Genomic DNA, 26,559 nt, shown 5'->3' with positions numbered 1-26,559 from the left:
ATGTATCTGACATGACTCTAACCGGGGTGGGTGGGTGGGGGGGGGGTTCCAATTTCCACCTGACTCTGGTTTTGTTAGGGCTTCTTGATGCTGCACTGAGTAAAATATTGTCTTAATGTCAAAGAAGTCACTCTCACCTCAGAAGTTCATCGGTCTTATCCTATGTTTGAAACAAAGTTGTATTGAGGTCAGCAGCTGAGTGGCCCTGCTAGAACCTAACGTGGGTGTTAATAAGCAGGTACTTCTTTTAGCACTGTTAAGGACACATTCCATCACTTTACTCATGATTGAGACTAGATTGATGGGACAGTAATCAGCCAGGTAGGATTTGTCCTGCTTTGAGTACAGGACATGCATCTACCTGACAGAGGAAAATCACCCATATAATTGTTGTAATTGTAGTGGAACAGCTTGGTTTGAGGTGCTAATCTAAAGCACAGGTCTTCTGTATTATTGTTAGAATATTGTCAGGGCACCTAGCCTTTGCAGTATCTAGTGCCTCCAACTATTTCCTGATATCACGTGGAATGAATCATGAATCAAATTGGCTGAAGACTGGCATGTGTGATGCTTGCAACCTCCTCCAGAGGTCTTTAGCAATGGATACTTCAGCTTTACCTTTTGCATTGATGGGTTAGGCTCTCCCATCATTAAGATGGATATTTGATAAGTTTCCTCTTCCCAGGAGTTGTGACATTCCTTCATGATTCTTGATGGGCAATGTTGCAGGACTGCAGTTTAGATGTGACCTGTTGGTTGTGAATTTGCTTAACTGTCACATCACTTGCTCCTTATGCTGTTTGACATGCAAATAGACCTGCTTTGTAGCTTCACCAAGTTGATGCCTCATTTTTAGGTATGCGTAGTGCTGCACCTAGCATGCCTTGGTGTACTCTTCATTGTTCTAGGTCGATCGCCTGGCTTGATATGATCAAGTAGGGGATTATGCCAAGCCAGTGGATTGCAGATTATGCTACAGTACATTTTTACCTCTGCTAATGGCCCACAGTGCCTTATAAAAGTACCAATGTTGAGATGCTAGACATGATCGAAATCTGTTCTATTTAATGGTGATGTGATTGCATTAATTGCACCTAAAAACAATGTAAGGTATAATCAAACTGAAAATCGGATTTTATCTCCACAAGGGCTGTGTAGTGGTCACTCTCACCTATAATGTCATGAACAGATGCATGAGGTCACATATATTTTCCCTCTTTTAATTTCATCACCAACTGCCACAGAATCATTCCAGCAGCCTTTAGGACCTGATCAGCTCAAAGCAGCCACTCTTGGTATTGGACATTGAAACCTCATGAGTACAAACTCTGTGGTTGCCGCCTTTAATGCTTCCTTAAAATGATGATTCTGTGAACACTTGAAGGGAAGGTGATATGTAGTAATCAGGAGGGGACTTCCATGCTATTTTAACCTGATGCCGTGAGACTTTATGATGTCCAGAGTCAATGTCGACAACTCCCTCCCAAATGTATGCCACTGTGCCCCCACTTCTGTCGCTGCAGCACAATGCAGCCAAGGATGGTGATGGTGACTGTGCATGCATATACCTTGAGGTCTGCCCTTTTACCTCATTTAAGAATGGTACAATTTATGCCAAATTACTTCCTATTTGTGATACGACACATTTTAATCCAGAGTACAGCACAGAAACACTCGCCCATGCCGAGCATAGTCCCAAACTAAACTAGCCTCATCTGCCTGCACTAGGCCCATATCCTTCTAGAAGTTACTTATTCCTGTACTTGTCTTAATGTCTTTTAAACATTGCAATAACAGCCACATCCACCAATTCATCCAGAAGTTCATGCCACACACAAACCACACTGTGTAAATAAAGAATTGCCTCCCATGTCTTTTTAAACCTTTCTCTCACTTTAAAAATATGTCCACTGGTCTTGAAAACCTCCACCCCAAGAGAAAAGACATGTGCCATTCACCTTATCTATACCACTCATTATTTTATAAACCTCTAAAAGGTCACCTCTCAACCTCCCACGCTTCAGTGAAAAAAGGCACAGACCATCCAGCCTAATTTTGTATCTCAAACCCTCCATTCCCAGCACATCTTAGTAAATTTCTTCTGAATCCTCTCCAGCTTAATTTATAATTTTCTTTTGGTATTGTATATTTTATATTATAAATGTAGTGTTTGCTCTCACTGGTCTGGACCCTCCTCATAGTTTATCACTTTCCAAAATGATTCAAGTCACTTTACTATTGACTAACCTGACCATAGAAGAGCCTTCATCTTTGGATGGTGCCCACTTCAGAAATGTAGTAAGCATTGAGAATAATTATACTTCAGCAAGTAATAGAATGGCAAAATGGACAGGCATATGCTAGATGCAATATGATGTAATGTATCATAATGCAATTTATTAACGCAAACAAGGGCTTGCAATATGAAATAAATGGTATTGTTTTTTAAAAATTACAACAGACACTTGGAGGTATATCTACACAAATATTTGGTTCTTATTTAGTATTCAACTGATTGGCAACCTTGCTCAGTACTGCCTTTTCCAAACCTTCAGACACAGAAATTCAAACAGGATAATCCAATTAAACAATGTGTAAATGCATATATAGCTGAATTGCCTGGACTTTCAGGCATTGATTCACAGGACTGAGGGTCTCTCCATTAATCATATCTACCTTTGCTTTAGAAGACGAGAAGAACCCAACTTTTGTTTCCCAAACGTGTAGTAGAGTTTACCTTGGAGTCTTGTCAAAAAAATTATCCTTCAACCAACATTACTAAAACAACTTAACTGGTTACTGATGCATAAACTGAGCATTTCCATCACTGCACCAGCTACTTCTCAAAAGTACTTAATTTTATGTCAAACAACATAGTAGAACCAGAGATTGCGAAGTGCGCAACAGAAACGTAAGTTCTTTTGTAATTCACCACACACAGGTGACAAATGCAGATAAGTTAATGTTTTTCCAGTGAAAAAAACTTAACCATTTAAACAATTAACTAACTTGAGGCAGAGTTGATCCTGGCATCATTAGGTTAACTGCCTCATCCTGCAAGCAGTCTCAAAATGATGTTTCTTGTATATTTCTCATTCTTACCCAAAATTAACATGCTTGCACTTTAGAGAAATTAGTAATTTGATTTTAAGTGATTTTAATCTTTTCATAACCATTTTAAGGTTGTTGATTGACAGAGTTAAAAATCACACAACACCAGGTTATAGTCCAACAGGTTTAATTGGAAACACAACAGGTTTAATTGGAAACACACTAGCTTTTGGAGCATCAGGTGATTGTGTCACAATCACCTGATGAAGGAGTGTCGCTCGGAAAGCTAGTGTGTTTCCAATTAAACCTGTTGGACTATAACCTGGTATTGTGTGATTTTTAACTTTGTACACCCCAGTCCAACACTGGCATCTCCAAATCTTGATTGACAGACTGAGAGAAAAGGGTAAATAATACACAGTTTGAAGCACAATCTTTATTTTGCACAATCTTTATTTTAAAAAAACCCATACAATATTCTGCCACATTCAGGAATGTATATGACAGTATTTGGCATTTAGTGTTAACATATGCAGCACACTGCATCAATTTAAAACATGATTTGCACCAATGCAGAAGTTTTGAGAAGATTTTTAAATCAGTGAATACATAAAGTACAAAGAACAAACATGTTGTGACGTTTACCCAAAAATCATGTTCCAAAGTCTTTAAAAATGTGTTAAAAAGGGCAACATTATTACAAGATCTAATTTCACCTCTGCTGCACCTGCTCCATCTGTACACTCTAACATAAAGAAACATATAAAGCGATGCAAGTAAAATCAAAATAACGGACATTAAAGGTCCACAGGAGCACAACACAGAAGAAAAAATATGGCCTAATTGAAAATATTTACAGCATTACAGTTCCCCACATACTAATCTCAGATCACAAATAGGCTGCAGTTCTGCACATGCTGAACATATAAAACAGCAAACTTACAAGAGCTGAGGGTGGCAATATTTCTTTCACCAAAGTTTTCTTATAAACAAACTTAAGGAATCACTTAACAGCTGAAGAGAAAGTTCATGAACCGGTCAAACCAATCACACAGGGAACCTGTACTCGAAAAACCCATGGTGCAGTTACACTACGAAAACTTAATTTATGCTTAAAGAGAGTTGTAGTTACCTCTTGGCAATTCCAGGTATGTAACCCTGAACTGGAACAAATTATTGCTCATTGTTGCTATAAATCCGTTACAGGATTATCTTGTAAAGTCACAAATTAGTACAATCTCTGAAGACTTCAATACAAATTCACTTAAACAAGCCTGGAGTATAAACATTCAAATCAAAATTTCAAATATCATTCTCAAATGGAGAACTCCTCTCTTGTCCAAATTATGTTTTAACACAAGTTGAGTTAAATGACAAGGTAGAAAATTTTAAAATCCAATACACTAGTGCTAAAGCCATTAACAGCAATAATTAAAATACACATTTCTGACAGCTGCCATTAGTACGGAGGTAAAGAACTATAATCCAAGTAAAAATTAATCACAGGTTTCTGCATATTTATTGATGATTCCCCTGAGACCCTTATATTGGAATCAGAGGTTAGTGCAGGCTGGAAGTAATGCAAAACTATTTCAGAAAGCACTATTGCTTTTGTATTAGATTGAACATCAAATTAAGTGACTGACATCACAGGTACATGCAATAATCTTAAAAGTAAAGATTTAAACAAACATGTGGAAAGTGCAGTTGTCTTTTTGATTTAATTTTCAACATCATTCTTATTAATGGTGAATTAGAAGCTGACACCAGCATACAGATAATGTTTCATGCAAAGCTACAAATTATAGCTAGCATAAGATGTCAGATAATATCGGATATGGGTATATTTGTAACCTTATGAATTTCCCATTGGGTGATAGAAGGTGGCTGAGATAATTCACTTTTGCACTGGTCAGTTTATGATTCACTTCAAGTGGGAAATTGAGCGAACAACTAAAGAAATGGAAAATTCTCAAGTTTAAGTGTACAGATTTGAGAGCTATCGGACATACCAAATCATATGGCCCAGTTCTGATTTGCATGACATAAAGGGGCAGATCTGGTAACTCATGGATGACAAATGTTACAGTTAAGTTTGAAGTTGTATTTCCCCCCCCCACCCCATTCCCAAAAAATCACATGTACCAGGATGATAAGATTAGGTAGCAGCTTTAATTTTAAATGTCAATTAAATGAATAGGTTTCTTTTGACATGAAATCCTTCTTCCTGTCCTTGGCAAAACCAATTTGACGAAATTAGCAATCATGGGATAGACATAACCACAGGTTCTGTCAGGCCACAGGACAAACTGAGTACAGTAGAACCCTGTATCCGCAGTTTCAGTTATCCGTGGTTTAGCGTGGTCTGGAAATATTATATGGAACATTCCAGAAATAAATGTTGCCAGGGAGGTAAGTTTCCCACTAAATGGTAGAGTTTGCTCCTATCTGCAGTCGGGCATCTGCGGTAGATCTTGGAACATATCACCCGTGGATACGAGGGGTCATCTGTACATAGGGTTTATATTCAGGTATAGAACAACAAGATATGACCTAATTGAAAAACACAAGATTCTGAAATTATTTGACAGGGTAGGAACTAAGAGGTTGCTTCCCCTGACTGGGGAGTTTCAAAGATAGGACTACAGCCTTAGGTTCATTTAAAACTGAAAACTTTCTTGATAGAAAGGGCTATGAATCTATGAAATTCTCCATCAAAGAATTCTGAAGAAGGGTCAGTGGACCCGAAATGTTAACTCCTCTTTCTCTCCACACATGTTGTCAGGCCTGCTGAGTTTTGCCAGCAATTTCTGTTCTTATTTTTGATTTCCATCATTCACAGTTCTTTGAATTTTTTTAAGTTTAGGGTTGCAAATGCTCAATTATTGAGTATATTCAACGCTTGAGACAGACATGTATTTGGTCGTTTGGGAATAAGGGCATATGGGGAGTAAGCATGGAAGTAGAACTGATAAACTCAGCCATAATTGTATGAAATTACAGGAGGAAGCTCAAAGGGCTGCATTGTCTACAACTGCTCCTGCAGACAGGTGCACTTTAGCCTGGGAATTAAGGTGCAATTGGGGTGAAGGGTTACTGCAAATTGGGATAGGAAGGGTTAGAAAGTGTGTTGCGGGGGAGTTACACTAGCTAGGATTCTTAGTTTCTAATTTTGTGCCCTCATAAGAGTTTACTATATAATAGTTAAGTGAAGACAAAGATCACACTCACCTCAAACAACTGCTACCACCCACTGCCTGATCACACCTGATAACACTATACAAAATTGATAGTATTCATTTCTGTGACATAATTAAGAGATTAATGGCTTTAGTTTCAGTGCAATAATGCCAAGTGTTATTTACTATGGCAGAAGGATGAAAGAAATGACTAAGCTGCCATGCAAGCTTGAGGTAAATTCCAAATCCCAACTACATTAACTTACTCTTTGTCCAAGCATGCGCGGGATTTAAAAATTAACAAATCAATCTGTGACTGCGCATGCTTAACATGAAATTCCCAGTTAAATATTTTCCAGATTGAAAATACCTCATTAAAAAGATGTTAGAGTGTGAAATGTATGCAATTACTGAATTATAATCCCTTCATATTTACTTTTGAATTTCATTTCCCACATCCCTTTATAAAAACACAAACACAAATCATCCATCCTATCAATTTTTAAAAAACCTTTTTTTGATGATATTTTGGCACATGAACAAACAGTAAATCAGTAATGATCTGAATCCTAATGCTTCCATTAAATCTCCTTTACTTTCATAAAACTACAGTAACAAAGCAGTTACTCGGTGTATCAAAAGTATAAAAAATATTTTCTATAAGTAAAGAAAAATTGATTAGTTAATCCCAAATAAAGGTAGGCAAAGAGATTGTAATTGAAAGAACAATATAGTTAGAACAGATAAAGTAACTGTTCCAACCTGAATTCTTTTGCTCATCTATCAAATAAATCCACCTATAATGCAAAATACAAATGGATACCCCAAGAAGTTTCACAATGAATGGCTGGAACTTTGCAGAATCGCCTGTTTGCATTCCTGACTTTTATAACTTTCACTGAATCAGATATGTGTCCATGATTACTTATGGCTCAGGGTGTAAATGAGTACTATTGAACTAGCAGCAGAAATAGTGTCGATGTGATAAATTTAATATAATTACATAATTGTAATTAAGCAAATGTTTCAGCATCATAATATTCCCCTCCCACCACCTTCAATTTCACTCAACACCAATGCAAGTCCCAGTCCTAATTTTCTAACATACCAGGACTAAAATATAATCCATAACTCAATATTCCTGAACAAATCAGTGTTCACTCGTGTTGCCTTTGCAAAGCACAGAGCAAACTCATTCACCAGCTCTATGCTCAAGGATCTAATCTATATCGGATTAGAGCAGTCCAACTACGGCAGAGAATACTTGCCACAATTTATAATTGATTGATAAACTGTCAACATTAGTATGTGGAATCATTCTTTAGACAATTAGCTGGATAAATTCCACATTTTCTCTCTCCCCTGCAATACTCCAGAAAAGAAGACTCTGCTTTGGTGGGCTGGGGCTTTTTCTCGCCAAAAGAAAGAGCCAGCTTCTGAAGTCAGAGATTTTAGAGTCTTACGGCCCGAATTCACTATTTTACTTTCAAGGAGTGAGATTATGGAAATCATACTGGAGGTGTTTTTCAGCAGTTATTCAGAGAATGTAGCGAACAAGCAAATACAATAGTCTACCAACTCATCAGGGATATGTTGCTGCTGCAGAAGCTAGCTCAACTCCCACATAAATTTAGAGAACATTTATGGCTGAGAAAACAACTCTTAACATTAACATTTTAATGAATATTTTGCTGGGGGGGTGGGGGAAGGGAGCGGTCATTCAAATCATTGTGGAGAGATTTCTATAATTCACTGAAAATAGTGAAAATCAATATAAGTTCCTATTTGTGCATATTTGCAACCTCTAAAAGTCTATAAAGTGGGTCTTTAATGCACAAATATCAGCTAATAATTTAGTGCCTCCAGGAAATTGCCACAATAGGAATGGCAGGACTGGAGCAGGAGTTTATAGACAGTGGATGCGACTGAAGTCAGAACCAATTATCTATTATTCAATTATTATGTACAACCTCAATATAATGGATTATTGAACTCATTGAAGAAATGTATATATTAAGTTGAATTAAACCAATATGATACTCCTGCCTCCCTCACCAAAATAATGTGCAAACCATACTCTAAGAAAACAAACTAATTCTTGGACTCTTTGTACTTGTTTCCCTGGTATACTACCACAAAGTGAACATCCCAGCCTAAGGAGCAGCTAATCCATTATAATGAACCTCACCGTGAAATACAAAAACAAGACAGGACTGAAATTTCGTCTTAGATAGATAGTAGAGAACAGTGATTTCCTTCAGTGCAAAATGACCTAAAAACACAAGATGCCACATGCCAATTTTAAAGAGTAAAACAAATGATTGTGATTATTAAGAATTAATCTAAGACATCACGTTAGTAAAAAATCAAAATTGCCTAATGAAAGACACTATGATTAATAAAAAAAACTGAAACACCACTATCAATTCACAAACTGACAGAGATTTTTACCTAACTCTGTGCCAGCGTATATACGTAATTATGGTCTCATCAGAACAAATCCTTGCTATTGGATCTATTAAACTATATTTTCCCACATTTACTTGAAAGGAATTCATGCAGGATATTACATTATTACAGAGTACAGCATAAAACTAAATAGTCTTTCACACTACCAATATGAAATTCAAATCAGTAGTTTTTACTAAGTAGTTACAAAACAAACAGCAGAATCTCCTGCTGAAATCAACATGCATGTCCCCATATAAATAAAGCACTGGATGAAGACAAATTAAATTGCATTTGAAAAATACATCTGGAGCATTAAGCAGGGCAATAACAGGAAAAAGTTATAAGTAACAGATCCCAGAAACAGTGTACTTGACAGTGTTGCAATGCTCCAATTTAAATAAACCAAATTTTATGCATTTTTAAACCATGACCGAGAAACACGAATGAAAAGCTTAGTGTTAACCTGCTAAATCCTCAATTTCCTGATTCCAAATTTCACCAATTACGATCAGCAATAGGCTTCATACCATAAATGTGACTGTACGCTTTATGTCTGTTAAATGGGATGAGTTAATACTAAAGGTGACAAATATTTAGAAGAGTCACTTTATTCCTCTCCTACTGCTTTGAACGATACAGGAACCTGAATGGAAATGACGTTAGATAGAAGATACAATTGATACAAATTGGCGTTGAGTAATATCAGCTGAGTAACAACCTGCAAACACAACTCCCTCCAATGCTGTAAGATCTGCCAACTATTTCCAGCATTTTAATTTTATTAAAAATAATTTGCAAATATTCTAAACACAATAAAAGCATAGGCACTATGTCATGTTTGGGTTGTAGTATGGTGCATTAGATCATGTAGATCGATTCTGGTCCTTCACAGAAATACTTGGATTCCTTAAATGGGAATATTACCCATTGAAAATGAATGACCAGTAACCTAAATCATGGAAATGCCCAATCAAGTAGTTCATAAATTAATTTTTTACGTCGAAATCAACCCAATAAAGATTCTTTGAGGGATGGAGAGATCAAGGACAATTTAAAATCAACATAACATGGAGCAATTAAATACTTAGTGCATGTATAAAATGTGATGTAGCTTATTTGGTTTTACTAATTATTCTGAACGTAAAAGTTTCACAATCTCAATAAATTTTCAACCACTGAACTTGAACTTGCTCTTGGCAGTTGTAAACAATCAAAAACCATTTTCTACAAAAATACAAAATAACATCTTCATATTACAGAAACTTATCAACTCTCCTGTAAATTTGGGTAACAACATGGTGCTTTGACTGCAATTTGTGAAAGTTTGGGCATGTTCCCAATACCTATGTAGTTATGTCACGTGTTTACAGACGTTTTAAAAAAAAGTGATATGCATTCCAATAACCAAAAGTAAATAAATATTAAAGCAGCTGTTTTCATCACCTTGGTGTATAAGTGTTAATGTTTTCATCATGGCAATGACTGGTCACTGCTTCCCACAATTTATACTTTAATAACTTGCCATCAGTCACCATTTTTCACATGAAGAATATCAGTTTGCTAAGATGCCCAGTTTTCATTCCCCAGCAAGATTTGCTGCCTTCAGTAGGAAATGATGGACGGTTGGCTTTTGTATTGTTGCGGGGGGGGGGGGGGCACTGGACATGATGGATGGTTGGCTTTTATATTTTGCTTGGTGGTGGTGGGGATGATGATCTAGCAGTGTGGAAAATATCAACTGGCTCCAGCAGCTCCATACTATCCAGCATTCAATTTGACAACAGTAAACTGCAATAATTGTGCAAGTTATGATGGCTGCCTGCATCTGCACTGTAACACTCATAAATAAGCAGAAAAGAGTGTTATTACCAGTGCTTAAAAAAACTAAAGAGCATGGAACCAGAAGGGTACACAGTCTCCATGACAGCCTTTCAGAATGCTTGACAGGTTTACAGGAGACATGCAACATATTGAAGAGTGCCATTATCCTAAAAAAAACACACACACTGGTATTTCTCAAAATTTGTCTTAAGCAAACACATGCTTTTCAAATTGATAGGTATTAAAAGTAGTGCTCTTTGCAATGACATTAATTACTGTGGAAGAATGCTCCAACAATCAGCAAACCCAGTTTTATTCATTACAAAATAAAGCATCCCAAATACCCCAAAATTCTGGAATGCTCCTGAATTTGACCTATTTATCAAAGTAAACTCTGAGCACAACAAATAGCAGCCACTTTTGGTCATAAGTAATGAGAATGGCTTTTACTTGCACAGAACAATGGATGGAATTGTTGAATTGAACCCCGAAACATCATAAACAGTTCCTGAATTCAAAATAATTAGAAACAAATGCATATTTAACTTCTTCAGCTATTTTAAACAAGGTGCTTGGTAAGTAGGAAAAAACTGTACACTGACTTTAGCAGCCATTGTGAAGAAGAATGTGAAATCAGTCTGTGGTCATCCCTTTTCGCAGCATTTAGGATAATGCAGCACTTGGTAGAATAAATTCTCTTTCAAGGTAGGTAGGTAACTGAGTAACCATGTCAAGTATTAAATGCAATTATTGAAATCTGAAGTGCAACTGAGTGTGAACAAGGCAGGAACATAAAAGAAACTCATCACAACCAGATGAAAGTGCAGCCCAAATTCAGCTGAATTACGATGCATCATGTCTAAAATGAATCAAAACTATACACACTACAGCACATTAATATCATGGGGTGAGGGGGAAAGAAAGCCATATTAACACAAATATGTAAAATATGGGTGATTAGTTGTACAAGAGATCAGAACAAAAAATACATCGAAATTTTATCTCTGATATAAAATTCTAATTGCAATTTATCAAACATGACGACAGGGATTTTCTTTACTTGGGACAATTGGTGATCATTCTGTGCTACTGTAAAACAGAAAAACTCTGGAATGGGAAGTGCCTCAAGTGAAGTTGCTGAATATCACTGAACTGACTTGTTCAGGATTTCATTACGAGCTTTGCTCTGCTTCCTAACATGAAATTACTGAAGTCTGAATATGCTGTGGGGCAAGAATGTAAGAAACTTTATTCATGTCATGAACATAACCAAAGAGATTCTAGTAAACACTAGTGAATATTACATATTTTGGAAATATGGGCTCTTTCTCCAGAAGAAGGCAAAGGAAAAATAATACGGGGACATCTTTTATTTCCAATTATTTGAGCAATTCTACGAAAGCTTTGTTTTGTTTTCCTGGCATCATCTATAGCCATGACAAATTGCAAGAGAGACAGAAAAGACAATTTAGTTTTTTATGCATTGAAGTATAATAGTGACAGCTTTGATAGTTTCTTATCTGATGCACAATCCAGGATGCTCAGCTCCAGTGCACAAGTCTGAAAGCCTTAATCAATGCGATGTGGTCAGAACAAAACTTTAGCTGTTTATACATATTTATATATAAAGAAGACACCCTCCACATCAGTGCAGGCAAGAGTATAGTCACAGTACGTTTGTGCACTTTTCTTCTTAATTCTCATTTGTGTGGTACCAAGATGTTCTGAATTTTTTAAAAAATCTGATAGTCAAATGAGATAAATGCCATCAGTTTTTCCATAACCCAGTTTCTGTAAATGATATTGCTGGCATTGTCTTAGTAATTGGAAGCAATGCTTGAAATGTTTTTCGTCTAATCTTAGACATACCTTTCCAGTGGATATGGGTAATATTTTCCCAGCAAAAGCATTTTTAATCAAAGTTATCAGCTGTCATCTCCCTGAGCAATACTACTAACTACAGGCTGGCAGATGTGTCTTAGGGGAACAAATTAATCCTTAAATCATGCATGGAGAGGTTACTACAACACCAAGAGATTAAAGTTAGCTTCCACCTAATGTCCCAATGGGAAAAAAACAAGTCAGTTCTTAGATAAATTAAGATAACACTTACTCCCCAACAAAAATATCCTGTTCATCAAGTTAGTAGTGTCAGCAGGAATTATCAGGAATGAACAGGTAATCTCTCTCCAGTTGCAGTGGTTGAACACTCGGGCAATTAGCCTGAAGACTAGTTTTTGTTGGAACAGATTTTTGCAGGTATTCATATGGTTAATTGCTGGATCAGAATTGAGTGAGATGAGCTTTCTCAAACCACTAGCTGCAGAGTTAAAAAGAAAAGGCTTCTGCTACTAAAGCAAGGCATTCATGTTTTTCAGCTTGTTCACATGCAAGGTTGGAGACACTGGCCACAACGCACAGATTCTAGCTGATCAGACGCATTCCTCAGCTGACATCAGAAGGGGATTGATATATTCAAAGCCTTCAAATTCTGATTGGTCAATCTTCTTTACAGCATCACTAAGGAAACAAAAAAAAATAGAAATACGGGAACATGGAAATAATAACAATGCAACATTAGATCATTTAGAGTACTTGTATACTCTGTAAGTGAGATGTGTGGGTTGATTTCTTAATTGTAATATTTAAATTATTGCTAAGAATGTAATTCTGGACAGGGGAGATGGGAAAAAAGCATGTGCAAATCCGTTCAATAGAACAATAGAGACCCAACATTCAATCACCTGATTGTACTTAGTTACATATATTGCTTGAGGGTTGGAGGAACACAAGGGGAAATGAAGTCCAAAAGGTCAAGTAAAACTAAAACAGTTAATTTTTTTTGTAGTAAGACAGCCTACAACATATCTTACCTGTAGCAGCATTTGTTGAAGTACTGCAATTGAGCTCAAGAAGAACAATGCAGTGTCAATCATGAGATACAGATCATTTGCCCCAAAAGTAATTTCACAATAAAATGTTAGAACCTTTGAAAATTTTATGTTCATTATCTCAATGTTAACTACAAATCTTTGCAGATGGAAAAATAAGTTGACGTCCTTGGCTTCATAAAGGCTTAGGCCCTGAAATTTACTGCCAAACTTACGAGACTTTAAATAACTTAAGTATTTCAGAGACTTAAGAAATTGGAATCATTTTCTAAAGATACAGAAGGTTAAGGGGACTTGCTCAAATTTGAATGTGCTTTTATAGAATGGACAAAAATCTTTCCACAAGCAGGCGGGTCATTGTAGAATACTGTACATGTTTAAGATAACACCCAGAAAAGCTAAGGGGGCCATGGAAAGCAATTTTATTTTTGCTCCAAGTTAAGATGATCTAAAATATACTATCTAAAAGCATGATGCAAGCCAATTCAACAGCAACTTCCATAAGCAACATGGAAGAATATTTAAAAATGAAAATGTTGCAGGGCTAAAAGAAAAGATCAGTGGGTAGGACACATTACTTTGTTCTTACAAAGAGCTGGCATGGGCTCAATAAATTTCCTGAGTTGTATGAATCTCACACTGTGACACAATAGTTCAATTTTAGACTATTTCAAACATATTCAATGTCCTCCTACAAATCATGACCACGGTAAAATATTAACAGAATGAAGCTACACCCAAAACCATATAAACTTGCCTAGTTTAATCACATTAGATGTCACAAATGATCTCCAATGTAGTAGTTACACACAATATAGTTGTAGCTTCTCCACTTTCTTTGTAACACATTTTCAATTAGAATAAAAATCAAGGCCGATATGAGAATCAATGGCATGATTAATACCTGCTCAAGGTGCTACAGGAACAATTTTAGCTACCCACAAAGTTTATAGTTTTGCAGGTAATTGGATTGAAGATAAAATAATTGATCACTCCAATTTGAGATAATCAACTGTTTGGTTCTTAAGATGACAAAGGAAAATAATCATGACTATTACTTACTCATCATCTGGAGTGAGTTGGACAGGTTCATTGGTGAACTGGGAGTCAAAGTTGTCAAGTCCATATTCACCAGAAATATGCGGTTTGAAGGGTGGAATAACTTGCCTCTGTTCCATCTAGATCAATGAAAGAAATTGACATGTTCAATTTTACTGTAGGTTGTACATGCAGGTTCATTCCGCCAGCTGCAGGCAAAATGGTCTCTAACAGAAGCACAAAACCACCCTTCATTAGATAGTAGGAACATAAGAACAGGAGTAGGCTATTAAGTCCCTTGAGCCTCTTCCACCATTCAATGAAATCATGGCCTATCTGTGACTTAATTTCATATACCAGCCTTTGACCCAATAGTCCTTAATACGTTTTCTTAACAACATTTGATCTACTTAGATTTAAAATTGATAACTCATAACTGCACCCCCCGTCATTTGTGGAAGAGAGTTCCAAATATCCAAACCCTGAATGTGAAGTGTTTCCTCAGTGGTCTGAACCTGATTCTCACACTGTGCCCCCTAGATTCTAGAAACCCCAACAAGTGGAAATTTTTTACCTTTATTTACTGTGTTTTTCGCTGTTAAAATATCTTGAATGTTTCGATCACATCACCCTTTAACCTGCTAAATTCTAGAGGAAACAGGCCTGATGTTTAGAATCTCTCTTCTAACTTAACCCCTGAAATCCAGTTGATTCTTGTAAACTACATTGCACTCCCTCCAAGACTAGGGTGTGATGCCCAGATCTGCTCTCAGTATTGTAAGTGGGGTCCAACCAGAGTTTTGTATAACTGCAGCATAACTTCTGCATCCTTGCTCTCCAGTCCTCTAGATATAATGGTCAGCCTCCATTAGCTTTCTTCATTATTTTCTGCATATATTTGTGCCATTTTACAGACCTATGCATCTGACCACCCAAGTCTCTTTGAATATCCACTGTATTTGACTTCACACCATCGAGAAAGTACTCTGATCTACCCTTTTCTCGGTTCAAAATGGATCACCACACAATTGTTTACTCTGAACTACATCTGCTATAGTTTTGCCCATTCACTTAGTCATTCAATATCCCTTAATAATGTAATGCTATCCCCTACACCTTAAAGTGCTGCCTAACTTTGTCTCAACAGCAAATCTGATTACAATAATGACTGTCGCAAATTAACAATTTCAGAAAATAAAAGATAGTAATGAGACAACTGAAACTGACATATTGATGAACTAAGATGTTTTCCGGATATTCATATGAAAGCACATTTTGGCAGCAGAGCTAGAAGGGCACATAGAAACATTTTAAGTTTCTTACCATAGTCACATGAGGAAAATAAATTTAAGAATCAATACACCTAGTGGTGCAGTGGAAAAGAATTAGAAGGTGGAATACAGTAATTGATCAATGGTTCTTATCACAACACAGGGCAAACCCTCCAGCTAAATTTAAAACCAGCAACACAGAAGAGATTTATCCTGTGCAGTAATAAAAATTCAAGTGGCCAATAACTTTTTAAAGTAAAAATTAACAACTTTATTTCTTAAAATATAACAGAATAATTAACTCACCACTATTTACAATTTCTTCCTCTAACCTATCTTTTACCTTCCGTTTTATAATACTAGTCTAATAAAACTCCCAATTAAGGTTTACAAAACCACACTTCTTATTTCAAAGCCAGGCAGCTTTCATTCTTCTATTCAGATCTTCCTGTGCCTTCTTTTCTTCTTAGAAATTTCTGCGTCACAGGTTACTGATCGAAAAGGTACCTTTTTAAGAAAGCTATTTTTCGAATAGTCTGTTTACATGCGGGGCTTGTCAGTTTTCCTCCCAACTGTTCAAATTTCCCTGGTCTTATACCCCCAAAGCATCGGATTGTGTCACTGGCTTTTAAGATTGTCAGTACACTAAATTCAAACTGGATTGGAGTTTGATATTTTTCGGGGTATAATTTAAACTGATTGGCCGAATTCCTCCAGGCAACAAGTTAATCGAGTTTTCGAGCAGTGTTACATTGTTGCCTTATTGAGAACACTTGGTTCTGCATCCGGTGGTTCTGCATCCGGTAGTTCTGCTGCTTTTAACTCTCAAAGTACACCCATATCTTCATAACATACTCAAGTCTTAGGAAACTTAATTCCTTCAGAAATTAGGACTGATTCCCTGAATTCATTCCACTGATGCAGTTTACGCATGCAGTATTTAAATTGTTACAGTTCATGGTCCAAAAATTGATGTTTGCTATATCCAAAGTTTGATTATTTCATTCTCCGAAAGTATAAGGGTCCCCGAGCTAGTGAATATTCCTAACCTAGATTAACCTTTAATGAGCAATGTATTTATAATTCAATTATCAAGTTACCTGCTAACACCTGTTGTCTAGTATCATATATGAACTTTCAATAGGATATTTTGATCTTATTGACAGTAAGAGATGAGAAATAATATTTGTTATTTACTATTGGGATGTATACCTAAGAACGGTCATGTCTAACTAACAATATATTAAACAAGCCACACTTCCATAAGATGGAAAAAGGAAGAGATGAATGAAACAAAATTGCTGGTAGGAAAGGAACATTGAACCTTAAGAGTTCTACAACACGAGACCCATTCTCCTGTGCTGGGTCTTTATTTATTTCAACTTCAGACTTCTCCTTTCTCATTTAATTATTTTAAAACCTATTTTGTTTCAACCATTTAATTGGTCTTTCCAAGTCTGATGACTGCTTTATATCAGTACAAATTCTATCAATTCTATTGATTGTTCTTTTGCCCATCCACTGTTAAGGACTCTCTCAATTTTGAACTTTTATTAGATGTCCTCTTAACCGTGTAATTTTAATCTACATATAGACTGGACAAATCAGATTAGGAAACGTTGTCTTGAAGATGGCATTCACACAGTGTTCTCAGGACAGTTTCTCAGAATAACACATTCTATAGCCAACCAGAGAGCAGGCTATTCTAGGACTGGTAATGTGCAATGAGGCTGGATTAATTAATAACATCTTGTAAAGGTATCTCTGTGCAGTGATCAAAACATATTTGAATTGGGTGTAAAGTTCAGCGGAGAGGACACTAAGTATTATACTACTATTTCAACAGATAAAGTAGAGCAGGCCTTCCTAGCCTGCTCTGCACTTTAATAAGGTCATGGCTAATGAGATCCTGGCTTCAAATCTACTTTCTCACCTACTCCTAACAACCATCAATTTCCTTTATAATCAAGAAGCAATGCACCACTACCTTAAAAATATTCAATGACCCAACCTCTACCAATTATAAGAGCATTTGGAAAGGGCCAGTTAAAGTAAATTGGTAAATTACGTTGAGGGTAATATGCAATAGCAGACAATTAAGACAATATTACGTAACATTCAGCAAAGCTCACATTCCAGTAAGGGAAACACAAACAGCAAAATAAATTTAGGGTAGTTTGCCTGACTTCTGTCATAGGGAAAAATGCTGGAACCTCTTAGGGTGAAGCAGGACACTTAGATCTTAATTCAAGTAGAGTCATGTGTGAAAAGGAAATTACGTTGTTGGATAATTATCTGGCAGTACAAAACATAAACATTACTTATATTTTAAAAATTTAACCTACTTTTCTAATCAACCTGTTCAAAGATGTTATTACACACCTCCGCAGCACTTGGGACTTGAACCCCGGTCTCTTGATCCAGGGGTAGGGACTGTACCCTCTGCACCACAAGAGTCAATTATTAAAAGGAGACCAAGTCAAGGGTTTATACCTTGCACTCATGACGACTGACCAAAAAAATACACAACCTTGTGTAAGGGTGCTAGGTGGGGGTGGATGGCATGCCGGTGTCTTGTGCCACTTATCATTGGCTGCAATAACAGAATAACCAAGTAAAATAACATTAATCTAACCATTTTTCCACAAATAAGGCCCTTCTAAATGCCATGACTGAGTTTGAGAAGAGAAAAGCAGCAAATTATTTAAAGGGAGAGAGATTGCAGGTCTCTGTGGTACAGAGGAAACTAGGTGCCCTGCAACAAGAAGCTTGTATGCAACTGATTATGAACATAAATGGAATTTTGTCCTTTATGCAAGGGAAATGGAATATAGAAGGTGGGATGTTTTGCCACAGTTGTGTAGACCACTGTTAATATGACATCTGGAGCACTGTTTTTAGCCTCCACTGAAAGAAAGTTAAAAAGTAGAGTAGAGAAGGCCCACCAACAATTCCTTGGACAAAGAAGCTAGCTTCTGAGGAAAGGTCATTAGACAGACTGAGCCTATATCAACTGTGGTTTAAAAGAATGAGAAGTGATCTTATTCAAACATACAACATCCTGAGGCTACTTGACAGGGTGGATGGTAAAAGTTTATTTCCCCTGTGGCTGGGCCTAGAAGTAGAGAATAAAACTTAAAAATAAGGGTTCTGAGAATTAAGATAGAAAGTAGACATTTTTCCTATCAATGAACTCCTTTTCACCAGGAGCATTGTGGAGGCAATGTCATTGAATATTTCCATGATTGGTAGACACAGATGAATTGGAGTCAACCTCCATTAATAAAACAGACAGACAGCCAGACCGCTCGAGGAAGCAACTGGCATAACTGAAAAACAGCATATCCCTGCAGCCAGAGGCTTTAAATCATAAAATTGCCCTTTAACCAACCTCCTAGCCTCGCTGTCTTTACTTACTGTCTTACCACTTACTTTTTAAAAATCAATGAGCCTTCTATCTGGCACTAAAATTAAATGTGCATTGTACAGCAAAATGCATGAGAACTACATCATTTTCTCCATCACTGCATAGTAATGTTAAAATAAAAACAGAGCCCATCAAATATATGTTTCCTGCATTTAATTAACACCCAATTTTCCAAGTAAGTATTAATTTTATCCAACTTATTGTCTCAAAATTTAGTCTTGAATGAGAAGGTAGGTGGTTACCACATATAATGGGTAATGTATAGAAATTTTAAATATCTTCTGCAAAAAAAATACAAAAAAGGATTTGAACCACAAGTATTCATACAGTTTCATTATGTATGAGGTAATTATAATCTGAAGATGAATCTGCTCCTGTGAACTCACCAAGTCCCAGTCTACATTGCGGAAGAAAGGATTACCCTGAATGTCAGCAAATCCTGTCTGTGGGTGGCATCCAAGCCGCTCTGCAGGATCCTGCAGCAAAAACATAAGCAATAAGACAACACTGAAGAACAAAAGTAGCCTTACCTCAATCAGCATTTAGACTGAGTTTTTTCTAATGTTAGTGCAGTGTTGCCAGAAGTGCTATAATTATAGTTAGGGAGGAAAACATTTGGCATCCGAAGTATCAAGTTTTGGGACACAAGAACTGAGTCAGTAAAATTAATTTTTGCAGCCAAAGAGCTCTCTAATCTGCCCTAGCATGATTTAATAACCAAATTTTAAAACCATACATCATATTGCATTGGACCATTCTTGCACTGTCCAAATCAGCCAATGACTCTTCAAAATAAGATGGCAATTTGCACCAAGTAGGTTTAAGCTAAAACTGAGATGTGCTGTCATACCTGAGAGAAACTGGGCTGCGTCTGCCAGACTCATTTCATAGAAGTTCTGAACAAACGGTAAAGGAAACGCTCATACCTAGAATCCCAACTGGAATTGAACCCTGAGATGAAAGACTAGCATCTAACTCACAATAAACAAATAGTCAGACCCTTAGTATTTTTGATATTAATGATATTGGTCAGTTATCTGTACCTGCAATGCTACCTCTCTATTAGATATGCAATTCTGTAAAGTGGGACTTGCACACCAATTTTCTATACCTCTTCACCCTTTAAGATGTTTTGTCTATGATTGCTCCACTGGTTGCATGACCTAGAGTCTTGAAATTCCATGAACGAAGGTTGCGCAGCTCAAATCAAATCATATTCAAGGCTCAGTAAAGTTTACAATCCTGAAATTCCACCAATGTTAATATGGAATTCTAGGTTGCACAATCTAATAATTGAGAACCTTCCTCAATTAAAGTTTCCTGAACAATAGAATAATAAATCTTTCCAAACGCACGCTGCATCCACCAATTTCCAAGAAGCTTTGGTTCAGAAGGTAAAACAGAACAACTTTTTCTTTGTAAAATCAATGGAACAACATAAATGCATTATCCACAACAGTAATTATTCAAATCAAATTCATAGGAGAGAAAGAGATGCTAAACATTAATAGTTAAAAAGTTGCCAGTTAATATAACTGAAGAGTTAGGCTTTAAAAAATGGAAAGAGTTAACAAGGCTGAGATATTCAGAAAGAAAGAGCCACAAAATAAGGCCAAAATGACAAAAGGTTCCATTACACAACAGGAGGGGCTGCTGTAAAGTAATTGACACAATCAGCCTCAAATGTCCAAGAACAATGAAGATAATTTCAAATGGTTGAAGCTATATTTTTGTTTTAAATTTTCTGTGCAAGCTGACAAGTAAACGGTACAAAAGATTGAAGCTCATGCTACAAAATAAAAGCAATAAAATTACCACCCATACCTTATTGAGGAATCCTTTTAATACACTAGCAGCTTTGACAGAGAGGGAGCGTGGAATACGGATTTGCTTTTCCAAAATGACTGAAATGCATGAAAATACAAGTTTGAATTAACAATCTGCCCAGCATCAATACTATTCCAATATTTAACAAATTGCATTACTAAACAAGATATTGTTCAACCTGACTGCGTGCATTACAATTTACAGCACATCAAATCATACTTCAAATAATTTAACTAGGAGAAAGTGAGAACTGCAAATGCTGGAGATCAGAGTTGAAAAATGTGTTGCTGGAAAAGCGCAGCAGGTCAGGCAGCATCCAAGGAGCAGGAGAATCTTTTATCTTAGCCTGCTTGGCACACCTTCCTCATTCCTGAAGGGCTTATGCCCAAAACGTTGATTCTCCTGCTCCTTCGATGCTGCCTGACCTGCTGCGCTTTTCCAGCAACACATTTTTCAGTTCAAATAATTTAATTCTGATTTAGCACTATAAAGAATAAAAAGGGAATTGTGCAGATGATCAATGTTTATTTTAGTACAAGTCTGTTCAGAGTCAAAGGGTCAGTAATTATGGAGAAGGGTTTCTCCAAACTTAAAAAAATAGTAACAACGCTTAGACTGAAGAAAAACCAATGCAGTTCGCAGATCATTAAAAATTATCACAACGTATACTAACTCTGATTCCACAATTTCTCAAAATTAAAAATCCATATTACAATACTGCTGGATTTTGAGATGATATCCACCTTCTGTATGTCTTTGGGCAATATACAATTTCACCAATTCTGGGAGAGTAAACAATTTTGTCCTGCCCAACCTACGTGAGTTTGAGCACATGTCCTTGGTTTCAGAGTTTAGGATTATCTCAACAATTTATCACAGTTTAGTAGATTTTTACCTCTTACAACACTGATTAGGTTTCCTTGACACTACTTTTCTCCAATATACAGACTCATAGCTTACTCAGTCTCATTATGTTAAAACCTCCCAGACAGCTGTCACAATTATTATATTCATTTGAAGCATTCAAGAAGAAATTCTGATTAAGCAAGACAAAGATTTGGAGTAATGAAAGGAGAACTGTTTATAGTGCAGACTTTGGTGTCTGGAAGAAACTTGAACATTGGAGCAAATTGGTTAGACTAGAGGTAACAGGAGGTCAACGCATCCAAAAACAAAACCATGAAAAATAACAACATCGTTGCAATACATTGACAGGTCTGCAAGACAGCGGTAATCAACATTACATAACACTGAATCAAATCAATGTTACCACAAAAAAACTCAGGAGGTCGGGCAGCACCTGTAGAGACATTGCTCATGCTACCAAGATGAATGACCTCACAACAGTTCTGTATTTCCAGCACTTGTTTTTTTAAAAATTATTTTAGTGTTGTTTGGCATAGAAGGTAAACTTAATTTCCTTTCATTCTTACTGATATATGTTCAAAATGAAAGAATCTGTCAACATTTTGCATAATCTGAGTTGAGAGACAACCTCAGACAGTTTTTCCAGTCAGACTGCCTGAGCATCGCAGCATCACTATAGGAGAACTGGTTGGCACCATGTTGCTAAGGAAACAGTGATGCACTTTCCATTTTTCACTTTTCTGCCCGAGAGACTGGAGACATTAGTTACACAAATACTGATCGTGTCTGAAGCAAGGCCTTGACAATGGAGAAAAAAATTTGCCAATAAAAGGACTTTATTCTCAGGGCTGATAATTAAATATAAACAAACCATGGCATCAAACCTAAAACTCTCACAGTTCAGAGCAGTCACAAAATCTGAATCATGTCCAAAGAGACAGTGAACTAAACTGTTGATTGAACTTAAAAGTTGCCTACAAAATATGGGCAAACAGCCAGGAAAATTCCAGACCGGATTCCAGAAATAAAATAACCAGGATTCTTGCTTCTGATCATTTTCTAATCGTTCACACTGGACATGTGAACACAGATGTTGGATGAGAACAGGAACACGTTTAGCTGTCAGCATAATCCACCAAAATAACAAACACAACAGAGAATGAAAAACTTAATTCATGTAGATAGTTAACTATTTTTAAAATTTTCAAAAGAAGAAATAATGTGCACATTCCTTGACCTCAGGAAGATCATAGAATATTGAAGCAGAAGTAGGCCATTCAGCCCATCAAGCCTGCTCTGCCATTCAATAAGATTATGCTTGATCTGTTAATCCTCAACTCCACTTTCCTGCCTTATCCCCATAACCTTCACATCTGCTATCTTTTCTCTGCTTTCAGAGACCTCCAAAATCATATATGCTGCACAAAGCATTGGCACAGCAATTGTCATGCATAGACCCTTGATGCAGCTGTGCATGCAGATTAGAGGAAGTGTTGCCCATAACTCTCGATTCTCTTAATGATCAGAAATCTGTCTGAGCCTTGCATGTAGTTAATCTAGGAGGAGAAAGTGAGGTCTGCAGATGCTGGAGATCAGAGCTGAAAATGTGTTGCTGGAAAAGCGCAGCAGGTCAGGCAGCATCCAGGGAACAGGAGAATCGACGTTTCGGGCATAAGCCCTTCCTGAAGAAGGGCTTATGCCCGAAACGTCGATTCTCCTGTTCCCTGGATGCTGCCTGACCTGCTGCGCTTTTCCAGCAACACATTTTCAGCTGTAGTTAATATAGGCCTAGTCAACCCAATCTCTCGTCATACAACAATCCTGCTTTCCCAGGAAGCAATCTGGTGAACTTTCGCTACACAGCCTTAATGGCAAGTATATCTTTTTCTTCGGCAAAGAGACCAAAACAACAGACTGCTCAGGCCATTGCTGAGTTTAGCCTTCAAGGTTGTTTATTAATTGAATTTAAACAAATGAGAGTTGAACCTCTGACACCAGAATATTAGCATGGGCCTCTGGTTATTAATACAGTGATATTACCACTAAAGTACAATCTCTGATTTCAGAAAGGAGAGTTTTGTACAAGTTCAAGATTTGAGAGGTGACTTAATTGAGACATAAGATAATCAGAGGCTTAGGTAGGTTGGACAGTGAGAGCCTTTTTCCTCGGATGGCGATGGCTAGCATGAGGGGACATAGCTTTAAATTGAGGGGTGATAGATATAGGACAGATGTCAGAGGTAGTTTCTTTACTCAGCGAATAGTAGGGGCGTGGAACGCACTGCCTGCAACTGTAGTAGACTCGCCAACTTTAAGGACATTTATATGGTCATTAAATAAGCATATGGATGAGAATGTAATAGTGTAGGTTACATGTGCTTCAGATTGGTTCAACAGGTCGGCGCAACATTGAGGGCTGAAGAGCCTGTACTGCGCTGTAATGTTCTATGTTCAGTACACGTGTTATGTTCTGTCCTACTTTCAAACATCAACAGACATGTATTCTCTAGTTATTTTAGAGAGCTTGAGCAAACACTAAATGATCCAACTCGGTGACCATTCAAGGTACTGTGGCAATCAGTACAGCATAAGGACCCTCCAGATTTATGCAGCTCTATCCCATCTTAAAGTCGTCAATGGTAGATTTTAGGCTGATTTTAGCAATAAACCGGTTGCGACTGCAGTCTCTTTCAGTGGCCCACTACAAACACACCCGTTACAATTGCTTTCATAACAATTACAACAATTCCACAACTGAGATGTTTGAAAGATGTGATAAAGCACTTCTTCCTTAACGAACAGGGAAGAAATCATAAGGGACATTAATAAAGGAGAATAGACAGTTAGGTATTTTGCTAAGCAGAGAATATAAAGCAATTGGCAAAGGAATGAGAGAGAACAGGCAAAGAACATATGGTTCTGCAGCGAGTTGACAGGATAAGAAATGCAGTGACTGAAAGGTGTGTGAAGCAGTTCAGCAGTAACTTTCCCCTTTCAAGTATTTACATAATTGAAAAAAACCAAATAACACAAGTGTGGGAAAGTACTGTGGAAAGACTGGACAACTCTTTCAAATCATCTACCACTGCTGTGTAATTCAACTTGAGCAAGTGGTGTCAAGGTTGATTTCAATGGTATGTTTTGAGCACAGCATTTATCTCAGATTTCTCTTTTAAACTTTAAGTAATGACTGAAGATGCTTTATTTTTATACATTCATGGGATGTCTGTATCAATGACTAGACCAGCATTTATTATTCTGCCTTAGTTTCTCGAGGTGGTACAGGTAAGCTGCCTTTTTGACTGCTGCAATTCCATTTGGTGCAGGGAGACCAACAATGCCATCAAGAGGTATTGTTCCAGGACTCTGAATCAGCAATACTCAAGCAATGGTGATATATTTCCAAGTCAGGATGTTGAGAGGCTAGGAGGGTTGCGCTGTTTCCATACCTTTGCTGCAATTGTCCTTCTGGATGCAAGTAATCATGGATTTGGAAAGATTTCTCTAAGGAGCCTTGGTAAACTTCTGCTGTGTAGATGTTATATCATGTTGTTACTGTGTGCTGGTCATGATGAAGTGAAAGTTTGTAGATGTGGTGCCAGTCAAACAAGCTGCTTTGTTCTGGATAGTATCAAGCTTTTTGAACGCTGCTGGAGATGCATTCATCCAGGCAAGTGGGGGACTAATTCCATCACACTTCCATCTGGCGGCTTATAGATGATGGACCAGCTTTGGAGAGTCAGGAGAGAAGCTGCAGTCTGCAGGATTCTGAGACTCTGACCGAACCTTGTAGCCACAGTATTTATATGGCTAGTCCAGTTCAGTTCCTGATCAATAGTAACACCCAGGATGTTGAAAGTGGGATTCAGTGATGGCAATGCTGTTGAATGTCCGAAGACAATAGTTAGATATGCTGATTTGCAATGCGAGCACAGATTGGATCTGTGAGTGTGAATGATATTCTGAACTTGTGCCAGGTCCCCATGCAAATAAAAATACAAATCCAAGAGTTCAATATAATTTTTGTAGTGTAGTCAATTTTGTAATATATTGAACATAGCAGCAAATTTGTGCTTAAGATCTCATAAACAGCTGAAGAACAACTGCTTTAACAATGTTACCAATGACAGAGTAGATAATTCCAATCATTTCTTAGCCCATTGACATGGATCCTTTATCCTCACCTCAGAGGATTTAAATCACCTTATTCGACATACAGTATCTTGAACAGGGCAGTTTTTCCTCAATACTGCACTGATTCACTAGCTTTGATCATCTGTTGAAGTCTCTAAAGTGAAACTCGAATGCAGGCGCATTATGCTGTGCTGAATCTGTTACCATCTTGGGGTCTCCAACCTTATCAGTGTCTCTGGAACAAGAAATCTCTTTAGGATGTAAAAGTTGTGTTTGCTGCCGTTAACAATTCACCTCCCTACTCACATCAATCCCAAAATACTTCTGAAGAAATCTACAAATTTTGAGGTATTCCAACAAATCAATGGTGGAAATGTGTTGCTGGAAAAGCGCAGCAGGTCAGGCAGCATTCAGGGAACAGGAGAATCGACGTTTCGGGCATAAGCCCTTCTTCAGGAATGAGGAAAGTTTGTCCAGCAGGCTAAGATAAAAGGTAGGGAGGAGGGACTTGGGGGAGGGGCGTCGGAAATGTGATAGGTGGAAAGAGGTCAAAGTGAGGGTGATAGGTCAGACTGGGGTGGGGGCGGAGAGGTCAGGAAGAA

The 26,559-nt window shown here is 37.2% G+C and overlaps 1 protein-coding gene across 2 annotated transcripts in view; it reads right to left on the bottom strand.

The window, feature by feature from the left end:
* Positions 1–3,486: 3,486 nt before the first annotated feature.
* The window catches only part of prkci (protein kinase C, iota), a 142,731-nt gene continuing 119,658 nt past the window's right edge, over positions 3,487–26,559 (bottom strand). For both annotated transcript variants that reach the window (XM_043702652.1, XM_043702653.1), the window contains 4 exons: positions 20,954–21,033; positions 19,516–19,605; positions 14,456–14,571; positions 3,487–13,022 (listed from right to left, as the gene is read on the bottom strand). In XM_043702652.1, the coding sequence (XP_043558587.1) occupies positions 12,935–13,022; positions 14,456–14,571; positions 19,516–19,605; positions 20,954–21,033 (374 nt within the window). In that variant the 3' untranslated portion in view covers positions 3,487–12,934. The remainder of the gene's footprint in view (positions 13,023–14,455; positions 14,572–19,515; positions 19,606–20,953; positions 21,034–26,559) is intronic.

The sequence above is a fragment of the Chiloscyllium plagiosum genome, chromosome 13 (genome assembly GCF_004010195.1).
Source record: "Chiloscyllium plagiosum isolate BGI_BamShark_2017 chromosome 13, ASM401019v2, whole genome shotgun sequence".
In the NCBI taxonomy this organism is placed as follows: Eukaryota; Metazoa; Chordata; class Chondrichthyes; order Orectolobiformes; family Hemiscylliidae; genus Chiloscyllium; species Chiloscyllium plagiosum.
Note: the sequence above shows the minus strand (reverse complement) of the source record. Positions and strands in the feature narration are given on the sequence as shown.